This window comes from Dipodomys spectabilis, unplaced genomic scaffold (genome assembly GCF_019054845.1).
Source record: "Dipodomys spectabilis isolate Male_0828 unplaced genomic scaffold, ASM1905484v1 ptg000286l, whole genome shotgun sequence".
NCBI classification, from domain to species: domain Eukaryota; kingdom Metazoa; phylum Chordata; class Mammalia; order Rodentia; family Heteromyidae; genus Dipodomys; species Dipodomys spectabilis.
The window spans coordinates 313,472-326,939 of record NW_024870963.1 but is presented as its reverse complement, the minus strand read 5'-3'; the positions used below and the strand labels follow the sequence as shown (position 1 = coordinate 326,939).

The window sequence follows — 13,468 nt, the reverse complement described above, 5'->3', positions numbered from 1 at the left end:
ATTCTTCTCTCCAATTAACCACCAAAAATCCAGATGTGGAGGTATGGCTCAAGTGGTAAAGTGCTGTCCTTGAGCAAAACCATTCTGGTACAGTGCCCAAGCTCTGGTTTCAAGCCCAGGACTGGCACAAAACAAAACCAAAAAATGTATTTTTAACTGTGTGCTGGTGGCCTAGCTGTAATCCTAGCTACTTAGGGGGGTGAGAGCTGAGGATAGGATCACAGTTTGAGGCCAGCTTGGGCAGGAAAGTCCTTGAGACTTCTCTCACCAAAATGCCAGAGTAGAAGTGTGGCTCTCTGAGAGGTAGAGCACCAATCTTTTTTTTGTTGTTGGTCATGGAGCTTGAACTCTGGACCTGAATGCTGTCCCTCAGCTTTCAGCTCAAAGCTAGCACTCTACAACTTGAACCACACTGCCACTTCTGGTTTTCTGAGTGGTTTATCGGAGATTAGAGTGTCAAAAAAATGGAGCCGGGGCGCTGGTGGCTCACACCTGTAATCCTAGCTACTCAGGAGGCTGAGATTTGAGGGTCGCGGTTCAAAGCCAGCCCGGGCAGGAGAGACTGTGAGACTCCTATCTCCAATAAACCACCAGAAAACCGGAAGTGGCGCTGTAGCTCAAGTGGTAGAGTGCTTGCCTTGAGCTGAAGAGCTGAGGGACAGTGCCCAGGCCCAGAGTTCAAGCCCCACGACCGACAAAAAAAAAAAAAAAAAAAAGGGTCAATGGACTTTCCTGCCTGGGCTGGCTTTGAACCATGATCTTCAGATCATGAGTAGCTAGGATTACTGGCATAAGCCCAGCAAGAGCACCAATCTTGAGAGAAAGTTAAACCAGAGAACAAGGCCCTGAGTTGAAGCCCCAGCACTGGTGGAAAAAAAAGTACTTGAAAAGAAGATTTAATACAGTAATATAATTAGAAAATTCTTTGGTTGTGATAATATTTGAATAGCTCTGGTTTAGGCTATATAAAAGAAAGCTATAGTCAATTGATACTGGGTGTTGCTAAAACATTATACTTTGAATCAAAAATGTTTGTATCATAATGTTTTACTGAATTTTTTTTAGTATATCTCACATTTCAAGGAAGTTTAAAAATAACTTTCTTGGGCTGGGAGTGTGGCTTAGTGGCAGAGGGCTTGCCTAGAATGCATGAAGCCCTGGGTTCTATTCCTTAGCACCATATAAACAGAAAAAAACTGGAAGTGGCACTGTGGTTCAAGTGGTAGAGTCCTAGCCTTGAGCAAAAGAAGCTCAGGAAAAGTGCCCAGGCCCTGAGTTCAAGCCTGAGGCCTGGCAAAAAATAGAAAACAAAAACAAAAACACTCCCAAACTTTCTTTACAACATAAAGGTAGATGATTGTATGTGGCTGGGGAATTAAACATCTGGCAGGCAAGTGCTCTACTATTGAGCTAAGTTGCCAGCCCCAAAATACATGGTAAAGATGAAAGCTAGAAGTGTTTTTACTGAATCACCCTGTAAAATGTAAAAGGTGGCAAGAAAAAGAGTAATATTTTCTATTATTCCTAGATCCTAATATCTGACCCAGAAGAAATACTAAAGAAATCTTCATTGATTCATTTTTTTTTCCGTGATCTAAAAACATTGTTGGAAATAGCAACTGTTTTAATTGCAATACATGAACTAACTGGTACTTGGACTGATAGATAATAATTATATGTGTATGTTAAAGTGAGTACACATAGATCCTCTTAATATGTGATTATGGTGTTTGGTGTTTGATCCTTTAGAGTAAGTGAAGAATGATTGTCAAATCAGCTACATATTGAGAAATATGAAAAAAGTAAGTTGATTTTTAAAATAGAGCCTACAAATTTTCTTTTTTTTTTCTTTTTTTGTTCTGGTCGTGGGGCTTGAACTTTGGGCCTGGGAGCTGTCCCTCAGCTCTTCAGCTCAAGACTAGCGCTCTACCCCTTGAGCCACAGCGCCACTTCTGGCTTTTTTCTTTTTTGCTTATGTGGTGCTGAGGAATTGAACCCAAGGCCTCTGGCATGCAAGGCAAGTGCTCTACCACTGAGCCACCTTCCCAGCCCATATTTTTCTTATGTATAGTTTTATTAATAGATTTTTTTTTCTGTTGCTGAGATTTGAGTACATCTTGTATTTGCTGAAATAGGTGTTCTTACCACCCAACCACATCTCCAGCTTTTTTTTGTTTTGTTTTGTGCCAGTCTTGGGGCTTGAACCCAGGGCATGGGTGCTGTCCTTAGCTTTTTGTTCAAAGATAGCACTCAACTGTTTGGGCCACAGTTGTACTTAAGCCTTTTTGGTAGTCTCCTGGATTTTCCTATGCCAGCTGCCTTTAAATAATGATTCTCAGATCTCAGCCTTCTGAGTAGTTAGGATTACAGGCACTAGTCATTAGTGACAGTTCTAATCCTGAGTTTTCCTGATTACCTTTGAGATAGGGTCTTAATCCTACCTCTATTAGCCTTCCAAGTTTAGCTATAGCAGGCATAGAAGACAGCATCCACTTGGTTGTGAAAGTGTCTAATAATAAGTTTTTCTTCCTAGGCTGGCCTTGAATTTCAGGCCTCCAGATATCAGTCTCCCCAAGAAGGTAGGTTTACTAATGTGAGTCATACATACTTTCCTGCACAATTTTTTTTTTTTTTGTCAGTCGTGGGGGGCTGAACTCTGGGTCTGGGCGCTGGCCTTGCTGGGCACTGTCCCTCAGCTCTTCAGCTCAAGGCTAGTGCCCTACCTACCACTTGAACTACAGTGCCACTTCTGGCTTTTTCTGTTTATGTGATACTGAGGAATCAAACCTAGGGTTTCATGCATGCTAGGTAAGCACTCTACCACTAAGCCACATTCCCAGCCCTATTCAGATTCTTCATGTTAGGTAGGGGTAACTAAATTTATTTATACTTGTACTTACATATATATAATTTTAATTTTAACAAATTCACCTATGTGCTACTGGGACACATCACCAAGAAGAGATTTATATTATAATTAAGATATGACTTGGGTAGGACTACAGTTAGGTATGGAGTTGAAATTTGAATGCTATGCAATCTTTTTAAATTTTCAATGAGATCATGCTTTTTTATACTTAAATATTTCTATATTTGGCATAGTTGAAACCAGAAAATGTACCAAAGACCTAATTAGCCAAAATAATGTGGTAGGAGCACACAGCTTATATATGGACTTACTATGTTACTTGACTGCAACTTGGGACAGTAGCATTAAATTAGTAATAAAATGCTGCTTAAGTAGAGAAGGTTTTTGTTTGAAGGAAAAAAGTTTAATGGATTCACATCTTGCAGAAAAGCTTTGTAGCATGTTATCCATAGTGTGGCTGATGGAATTGGTTACTAATTCATTTAGGGTGACATCCTGAAAATGGAAAGATGGCTCCAAAAGTGAGCATTAAGGTTTGAAACCTGAGTACTCTTCAGCCCCTCTCAGTCACATTTAAGTCTGATCTCATAAGTCTGTATATTTAAAAAATCATTATTGTTAGAGGTAAGCATTAAAAAGCAAAGTGAAGTGGTTTGCCCTGTCTCCTAGCTACTCAGAAAGCTGAAATCTGAGGACTGCAGTTCAAAGCCAGTCCAGGTAGGAAAGTCTGTGAGACTCCAGAAAATTGGAAGTGGAGCTGTGGTTCAAGCGGTAGAATGCTTGTCTTGAGCAAAAGCACTCAAGGACAGTGCATAGGCCCTGAGTTAAGCCCCATAACTGACAAAAAAAAACAGCACAAAATCCAAAAGCAAAGGGATAGGTAAGAACATTAGACTAAAGCAGTATCATTGTTTTAAAGACTATCAGCAAGCCAAATGATATGGCTTTTGCCAGTTTAATGTCAGGGATACTGAGCTAGCTACCGAGGATGCTGGGATCCAGAGAATGACTGTTGGAAACCAGCCTTGGTGGGAGATTCCTAGAGATCCCATCTCCAAAAATAATCAAGAAACACCAGGTCAGGAGCCATGGCTTCAGTCGTGGCACACCAACTGAGTAAGTTTGCAAGCCGAGCAAGCCTGAGGCCCCGAATTCAAGCTTTATTATTTATTTATTTTGTCGGTCATGGGGCTTGAACTCAGGGCCTAGGCACTGTCCCTCAGCTGTTCAGCTCAAGATGAGTGTTTTAACACTTGAGCCACAGCGCCACTTCTGGCTTTTTCTGTGTATGTGGTGCTAAGGAATCGAACCCAGGGTCTAATGCATGCAAGGCAAGCACTCTACCACCGAGCCACCTTCCCAGCCCTGAATTCAGGCTTTAGTACTGCCAAAATCTGGACTCCTGATTACCTCCAAGTATGACCAACAGATCCAAATGACTTTCTTTCAAGCAGTTTCTGAATATTTGTAATGCTGAGTCAAGGAAAAGTTACTGTTTCCAGTGTCACACAATTTCTAGAATTATTCCTGATTACTTACAAAGCCTTTGCTGCCTACCTGCCCACCCTTCATGAACTGTACTCATACTGGCTGCAGCTAGCGGTGAGGCCCCTTGTGAGCCCACGCTCAAGCTTGTGCTCTGTGAGACCCACTCCTACAGGCCTCCTATCCTGTCCTTGTATATCAGATCCCGCGCCTGCGCCTTGTGAGATCCAGCTCCCTCCCAGCTCCCAAACATCCATCTATCCCAGCATATTCGCTACCCAGGAGGCACCACGCGGCTCTGCGCACGCGCTCTGATTCAGTGTCAGAGCAGCCGGGTGGTCACGTGTTAGCAGAGCTCCTGAGGTGGTGTTTGGCTGTAAGTTTTTTCTCTTCTAGCCACATATTTTATTCGTATTGTTGTGCTCATTATTTTATTTGCTGAGTGTGGAGAGCAAGTTGGAATTTTCACAATTTTCTGTGAGTTTATTCTCAAAAATTTGGCCTCCAGGTTGTACGGCCGTGAAGAAGCGCGCATTTTCCCAGTTGTGGGGAATAGGAAGTTGGCTGCCACTCCCAAGTTTCTGGGGGAAGGGTCCCCGGGAAAAGCTGCTCTAGCTCCTGCTTACTCTGTGGTCTGGAGGTAAAAATTACTCTTATGGGCTGCTAGATGACTTTTACCTGTGGGAGCGGATGCAGGCATCTGTGTGAGTGACCCTGGGACCCAGGCTGCAGTTTTTTAATTTTTGGTGCCCGTTCTGAGGCTTGAACTAAGGGATGTACCTGAACTTTTGTTTTTGTCGGTCATGGGGCCTGAACTCTGGGCCTGGGCACTGCCCCTCAGCTCTTCAGCTCAAGGTTAGTGCTTTACCACTTGAGCCACAGCACCACTTCTGGCCTTTTCTGTTTATGTGGTCTAGGGCCTCATGCGTGCGAGGCGAGCACTCTACCACAGAGCCAACTTCCCGGCTCCTATACCTGAGCCTTTTTTGCTCAAGGCTAGCACTCTGCCAGTTGACCTCAGGCTGGTTCTCTACTGCTTGAGCTACAGTTCTACTGGCTTTTTGGTGGTTAATTGGAAATAAAAGTCGTGGGCTTTCTTGCCTGAATTGGATGGGATATTAAGTAGGATTATAGGTGTGAGCCAATGGATATTTTTTTTTAACGTTTAAGTCAAAACATAGCAGTGAATAATGTTGAAATTAGTAATTTTTCCAAAGAAATGCCTGAAATCATGCTTGGAATTTTACGTTTGCTAAGTCTGAGATGTACTAAAATATTCTAGCAAAGAATGAATTTTCGCTTGGATAGTGAATGACAAATAGCAGTTAACAGTGTAGGGAACACTCAATACACACTCTTATGTATGTGATGAAGAAAGTAGGAAATGTGAGTCAGGTGAGGGAACCAGATTGGGGTTGAGGATTATGGAAGGAGTGACTGCACAAGAAGTATTAGAGACTAGATGGATGCAACTTCATCGTACAGCATTTTGAAAAAATTCAGAATAAATCAATTTTATGTTTTGTAAATATAAGTTCAAGTAAGTTTTGGGATCACCTGAATATTTAATTTTTCTTTTTTTTTTTTTTATGCCATCAAAAGAGACTGTTGGATTTCTGAAATCAATATTGATTATAATATATACTAAAACAAAATACTCAATATTGGTAAAATATTTTCACTTGTTTATTTTAATTGCAATTTGACCTACTTGCCTTTTCATTTACCTCTTATTAGGACTTCTCAGCATCTGACAACCTCCTTATCATGTCTTTGTGTGAAGATATGCTGCTTTGTAATTACCGAAAGTGTCGCTGCAAACTCTCTGGGTATGCATGGGTTACTGCCTGCTCTCACATCTTCTGTGATCAGCATGGTAGTGGTGAGTTTAGTCGTTCACCAGCTATCTGCCCTGCCTGTAACAGTACCCTTTCTGGAAAACTAGATATCGTCCGCACAGAACTCAGTCCATCAGAGGAATATAAAGCTATGGTATTAGCAGGGCTGAGACCAGAGATTGTGTTGGACATTAGTTCCCGAGCACTGGCCTTCTGGACATATCAGGTTTGTTTGTATGTTAATTTCTCTTTGGGAGTTTATATTATACACTGGTTCTTATTTTTATATATGCATGGAAAATTTTAGTAAGTTGCTTACAAAATTACGAATAATGTTTTGTGTAAATTTGAAAGGAAGAAAAATCCTTTACTCAGATTTTTTTTGCATATATATTATATACACACTTTTCTGTGTAAAAATAGGACAGTATCACACATACTAATTGAAAGCTTTGGAGAAAGGAGACCTCCACAGGGTTGTTCATGTAGAAGAGTTTATTGGCAGAACATAAGTGTGTAGAGGGGAAAACTACTGATGGAGATAGATTATATAGGGGGAGGTCGGGGAGAAGTTATGGCCACAGCGGCTGTGGAAGTGACTTCAGAGTCTGGGAGCCTCTCATGGTCCAAAGGAAGTGACTGAGGCAGATGAAGATATGACCTCAGAGGCCTGGGGGAACATCCCACTGCCCCTAAGGGTGCCAGTTACCTGGGTTACAGGTGTTAGGTTGGGGTTCCTAGGGGAGGGCCACATGTGCAGGGAAGTAGAACAAAGGGGAAGGGGCCATTTTTCCCTGGTAGATCTAACATTCCAATATTGATAGTTATAGAGGGGTGCTGATTCTTTTTGGCTACTTCCTGCTGGCAGAGGGCCTTGACATTAGTATAGAAGGCAGAGCAGAGCTGTCCTTTCCAGAAGAAGGCAGCAGTAATTGTTCGTTGGTGATGAATGTGCATATGTGTCTTCGGATGAAATCTGAAAGAAATCCTATGAAACCAGGACTGAACAATAAGAAAAAATATTATCAGAGGGCCTACAAATGGCAAAAAGGGCAGCCATTTGTTCAGGGCAGCAAAGACAATATTGGATGACTTGGCTAGTTCCTGTCTCACGTGTTCAGGTAGTACTGGAGTTGGTGGATCATGCTCCTGAATACTCCTGACTGATTAACATCTGGCAACTGAGTAGGGGAGAGCATGGTAGACTGGTTAAGAATAACCAGTCAGAAGCTGGAGCTGGATTGGAGTGGTTAGGGGAACTGTAGGAGGCCTTGGACTAACTATAGATGTCTGGACTAAAGTATGGATGGGAAAGCCAGGAAGGTGCCAAGGCAAGCTATGTGTCCTAGAATCTTCTGGGCATCTTGTATGCAGCATATTTACTATTGGAGTCTGTGTCTACTTGGCCCACTTTTCCCCATGTCTATGTATGGAAATTCCATCATTTCAGGGACTCAAGCCAGACTCCTTGCATTCATTAACTTTTCTCTCTAAACATCATCCTAACGCTGTAGTAAATGCTGGGTCACTGTCTCTAAAATTCATCACATTCCTGCACTTTGCAGTTTTGTCACTGATTGGGTCATTTTCCAGCTTTCCTCCCTCCATTTTGCTTTCAGCATTTGGCTACAGAAGTTCTATTCACACTGAAGTCACATTTATCACTTCCAGCTATGCAGGGTAAAGTCCAAAGTCCTTCAATGGCCTGAGAAGCTGTGCAGGACCTGAACCCAGTCCCCCACCCTATTCCCCTGCTTACTTCCTCTCCTTTGTTCCCTATGGCATTTGGTCCCAGTCTTCACTAGCTGAGCAGGTAGAAAGAATATTTCTCCCTTATTGCCTAGGAAGAGCCTGTTTTATTCTATTTATTTATTTATTTTCTTTTCTCCCTGAGATGTTCATTCTGTAGCTAACCACGAGGCTATTCAAGTCTTTGTCAATAAGACGGCATATATATTGAGTCTTCCCCGCCCATACACCCCCCTTTTCAGCATACTCTTACCAACTCTGCTACTTTCTCTTCTTTCAAAGCACTTTTCTTTCTCATGTACTTATTAATTACTCTGCTATTTGTTGACTTTCTTTGCTTACTGGAAGGTGAGCTTCTTGAGGAAGGGGCTATTTTCCTGGGCAGTCTTTTTTTTTTTTTTTGGGTCCGGTTGTGGGTCCTGAACTCTGGGCCTGGGCACTGTCCCTCAGCTCTTCAGCTCAAGGCTAGCGCTCTACCACTTGAGCCACAGCACCACTTCCAGCTTTTTTCTTTTTTCTTATGTGGTGCTGAGGAATCGAATCCAGGGCCTTGTGCATGCAAGGCAAGCGCTCTACCACTGAGCCACCTTCCCAGCTCAGTCTTTTTTTTTTTTTGTGGGTTGTGGGGCCTGGGCACTATCCCTCAGCTCTTCAGCTCAAGGCTAGCACTCTACCACTTGATCTACAGCGCCACTTCCTGAAATAGGATTTCTTAAACAAGATCATGGCATGGAAGTCACTTGTTAAATAAGACATGCTGTTGTTTTGGTGTTTTAATGGTAGTGGTTTGAGAGAATTTCTTTGTATTTTTCTATGCATTTAATAATACAATGTTATGTTTATAATCTTACTGTTCTGATTGCTTTTTAACCTGGTTCTATATATTATGATATCCCTATATCAGGATCTTTTCCTTTTGATGTTTTATAATATATCTTTGTATTTTTTAATCTTAAAAATTTTTCTTGGTCTTGGGACAGGTACATCAGGAACGTCTCTATCAGGAATACAATTTCAGCAAGGCTGAAAGCCATCTGAAACAGATGGAGAAAATATATACTCAGCAAATACAGAGCAAGGATGTAGAATTGACCTCTATGAAAGGGGAGGTCACCTCTATGAAGAAAGTGTTAGAAGAATACAAGAAAAAGTTCAGTGACATCTCTGAGAAACTTATGGAGCGCAATCGCCAGTATCAAAAGCTCCAAGGCCTCTATGATAGCCTTAGGCTGCGAAATATCACTATTGCTAACCAAGAAAGCTCCCTTGAACCATCTATGATTGCACAGTCTGGTGTCTTTGGTTTCCCAGTAGGTAAGAGAAGACCGTTTTTAATTTTTTTTTCTATATATATATATTTTTTAAAATTTTATTTTATTTGAGAACATACTGTACAGAGGGGTTACAATTACATGGGCAGGATAATGCATACATTTCTTACCAAGCATTGCAGCCTCCTCCTTTGTTTACCCTTCACCTCCCTTCCCAGCCTCCCCCCTCCCCCCACCCAATCATACCCCCCCCCCCCACCGACATTGTAAAGCTGGTTTTGACATGACATTTTGTACTTCTCATTGTTGCAACAGGTCCACCTGAATCCTTAAACGACTTGTTTGTCCCCGTCTCCTCCACATGTTATACTGACATCAAATATAGTGAAAGCGGGGGTTACACTGTGGGGGAGGGACATACAAAGCAACAAAGAAATAATCTTATAAATGCGTTAGAAACACATGCATGAAAGAAACAAAAACATTAAAATACATATTTGAGGGTTCGTTTTCCTAACATCACATTATCTGACTTTTTCCGCTTGACTCATACCTATACTAGATATTGCAAATAAGGGAAACCATGGGACCTATGTTTCTTTGGGCCTGGCTTACTTCACTTAATATAATTTTTTCCAAGCCTTTCCATTTCCTAACAAATGGGGAAATGTCATTCTTTCTGATGGAGGCATAGAATTCCATTGTGTATATATACCACATTTTCTTGATCCATTCATCTACTGAGGGGCATCTGGGTTGGTTCCATATCTTAGCTATGGTAAATAATGCTGCAATAAACATAGTTGTGCTGGTAGCTTTAGTGTGGTCTTGTTTGTAAACATTAGGGTAAATGCCCAAAAGTGGGATTGCTGGGTCATAGGGGAGTTCTATGTGAAGTCTTTTGAGGAACCTCCATACTGCTTTCCAAAGTGGTTGAACAAGTTTACATTCCCACCAACAATGAAGTAAGGTGAGAAGACCGTTTTTATTTTTATTATTTTTTGCTGGTCCTGGGGCTTGAATTCAGGGCCCAGGCTTTGTCCCTGAGCCTCTCTGTGCTCGACTACTATTCTACCACTTGAGCCACAGCACCACTTCTGGCAAGAGTAGGTTGTTTAAATCCGTGAGTGTTTACAGTGAACCTTACATAGTTCAAAGTAGTCAGTGTTGACTCCACTGATGGTAGGCTCATGTATTTTTTATCCATGTCTTCAGCAGTGCAGCATTGCTTTTATTAGTATATTTGATTACATAGAAATTATTATTATTATTATTATTATTTTGTTGGTTGTGGGGCTTAAACTCTGGGTCTGGACACTGTCCTTCAGCTCTTCAGCTCAAGGCTAGCACTCTACCACTTGAGCCACAGTATCACTTCCAGTTTTCTGGTGGTTTAAGAGTCTCATGGACTTTCCTGCCCAGCCTGGCTTTGAACTGTGATCCTCAGATCTCAGCTTCCTTAGTAGCTAGGATTACAGGCATGAGCCACCGATGCCTGGCAGATATAAATTATTTTTATTTATTTATTTTTTGTCGGTTGTGGGGCCTGAACTCTGGGCCTGGGTGCTGTCCCCCAGCTCTTCAGCTGTAGACCAGGGCCCTACCACTTGAGCCTCAGCCCCACTTCTGGCTTTTTCTGCTTATGTGGTGCTGGGGAATCGAATCGAGGGCCTCATGCATGCAAGGCAAGCACTCTACCACTGAGCCACTTTCCCAGCCCCGCAGATGTAAATTATTTTGAGCAGTTTTTAAAAATTGTACTTTAAAATCGATTTAGTTACAGAATAAATACTTAGCTGCCATTTTTAAGATTCTTTATTACATTCTCAGCACTGTTGTTTCACATGTTTACGTGTAATCTGCAAAGATCTCTGTGGGCAAATAAAAAATCTGAGGTACAGAAAGCTGTGTGACTTGGTCAAGATCATGCAGCTTATTCTCTTAACCATTTTTTTTTTTTTTTTGGGTGCAGGTCTGGGTCTTGAATTCAGAGCCTGGGCACTGTCCCTGAGCTGCTTTTGCTCAAGGTTAGTGCTCTACCATTTGAGCCACAGCTCTACTTTCAATAAGAGTGTCACAGACTTTCACCTTTAGCACATTTGATGGAGTCACTTTCCTTTTGTTACCTTTTTTTGGCCAGTAGCCGGGTTTGAACCTCAGAGCTTGCTACTTCAGGGCACTCTTATCTTTTAAACCATATTTTAAACCTTAGAGGTGTGAGACACTTGCCTGACTTTATTATCTGTAAAAGCCATGGAATGGTTTAGTAGAAGTAGCTAAATGTTTAATCAGATCCATTGTGATTTTTCTTAAGCCTATATTGAGAAATACTGGTTTTTGTTATATGTCAACATTTTAAAGGTGTCTTATTTCCTAGAATGTATTTAGTAGTATTTTAAATTTTTTTGTAAAAGTTAGGACAAAAAATTAATTCCTTTAAAATAGATTAAGTAGCTAACAGCCAGGTGCTGGTGGCTTATGTCTGTAATCATAGCTACTCAGGAGACTGAGATCTTAAGAACAAGGTTCAAAGCCAACTTGGGCAACAAAGTTGGTGGACTTTTATCTCCAGTTAACTACCAAAAAATCTGGAAGTAAAGCTATAGCTTAAAGTGGTAGATCACTAACCTTGAGCAAAAGATATATCAGGGACAGTGCCCAGGCCCTGAGTTCAAGTTTCATAGCTGACCAAAAACCCTGCACAACAAAACAAAAAACAAATTAGGGAAGGGGTGACATTGTCCAAATAGAAATTTACTCATTTTCTGACTTATATTTCTGTACTTCCTCTGTACATTGCCTCTATAATAATAACAAAATTGAAAGAAAAAGGAAAACCAAAATTCCAAAAAACCTAGTTAATAAATGAACAGAATTGTGCTATCAAATTCTAGCTCTACTATAGACATATCAGTGTGTTAAATTATTTTCTGTGATAAGGTCATATCTATCTTTGAAACTCAGGAAATCAGGTATAGTATATTCTATGGTTAAGGGGAGGGATGTAGTTTTCACCTAGTAGTTAGGTCTGTAGTTTATTCATCTCATAATAATTGAATTATGTAAGCATTTTATTGAATGTTATGGTTGTAATATTTGTTCCTAAAGATCTATGAGGAAATAAATGATTATACCCTTCCCTAATTTTTTCTCTCTAGGGAACAACTCCAAGTTTCCTTTGGACAATACACCAATTCGAAATCGGGGTGGTGGAGATGAAGATTTTCAATTCAGACCATTTTTTGTGGGTTCTCCCACAGCACCTGAACCCAGTAACAGCTTTTTTAGTTTTGCATCTCACAGTCATGAGTCAGAGCAGCAGCAAATCTCTAGCAGGGCCTTCAAAGTGAAAAGAATTTAACTTGCTTTACACAGTGTTTCTCTGCTTTCTGTAATTTCATTATAATCTTTATTTTAAATAGAAGTAACCCACTTCCTTATGCTATTAAGTCTGTGAGGTTGACGTTGTATTTCAGATTCAAGAAACTCATTGTTAGTGGGATGGATGGCTGTAGTATCTCATTGCCTTGTCTTTAACACATGAGCAGCATTCCATTAATCTGTTTTATTTACTAGTTGAATTCAATTTTCATCACTGGTAAAAAGGTCACAACATTGTATGTCCTAGTAAATCACTGTTTCAGCTTGGCAGGTTTTGGCCAATCTGTGTGTTAATGCATATGTGTATTAGCACCACTGTTCTGTCTACATGTCTTTGGCTGATTCTGGTATTTATTCTCATATGTATATGTGTGTTCATTGATACATTGCTGTGTTTGCCGGTACATTTATGTGAAGATTTTGGCCTTATAAAATGATGGCTGGTTGATTGGATTACTGTTTAGTTGTGGGCATTTTATATGTTTATGTATTTGCATTTATATTAACTTGTTTGGCGGTAGATTCATGCCAGTGAATGACAGAATGTTAAAAATAATTTACATTGGTAGTTCTGAAGTTTTTGTCATTGCTTTAAAATAAAAGTTGCAAATTTTTTTATCACTAGTGGTCTTGGTCTCTTATGGATTTATTTAGGAATGCATTATTGTAGAAACTTGTGTTGACAAGAGATTTAGTTTTATTACTACAGTGTAAAATTTCTTCAATTAGCTTTTCTGTACTCCATAGTTAAAAGGAAAAATCCATCCCCATTGCACAGCTTAAATGAGATTTTACAGATGATAGTACAAAGAATTCTTTCCTGTGTATTCTTATTTGAGGGTCTGGCACTCTTGCTTAGTGTTTTCACTTAAGAC

At 40.6% G+C, this 13,468-nt stretch overlaps 1 protein-coding gene across 14 annotated transcripts in view; it reads left to right on the top strand.

Annotated features, from left to right (window-relative positions):
- Ccnb1ip1 (cyclin B1 interacting protein 1) overlaps window positions 1-13,214 on the top strand; it is a 30,889-nt gene extending 17,675 nt beyond the window's left edge. For 7 of the 14 annotated variants that reach the window (XM_042701119.1, XM_042701118.1, XM_042701121.1 and 4 more), the window contains 4 exons: window positions 2,534-2,579; window positions 6,092-6,418; window positions 8,922-9,255; window positions 12,371-13,214. In XM_042701119.1, the coding sequence (XP_042557053.1) occupies window positions 6,122-6,418; window positions 8,922-9,255; window positions 12,371-12,573 (834 nt within the window). In that variant the 5' untranslated portion in view covers window positions 2,534-2,579; window positions 6,092-6,121 and the 3' untranslated portion in view covers window positions 12,574-13,214. Of the gene's footprint in view, window positions 1-2,533; window positions 2,580-4,556; window positions 4,731-4,862; window positions 4,995-6,091; window positions 6,419-8,921; window positions 9,256-12,370 lie in introns of all 14 variants that reach the window. The other 7 variants (XM_042701123.1, XM_042701127.1, XM_042701128.1 and 4 more) reach the window with 5 other exon arrangements.
- Window positions 13,215-13,468: the final 254 nt, after the last annotated feature.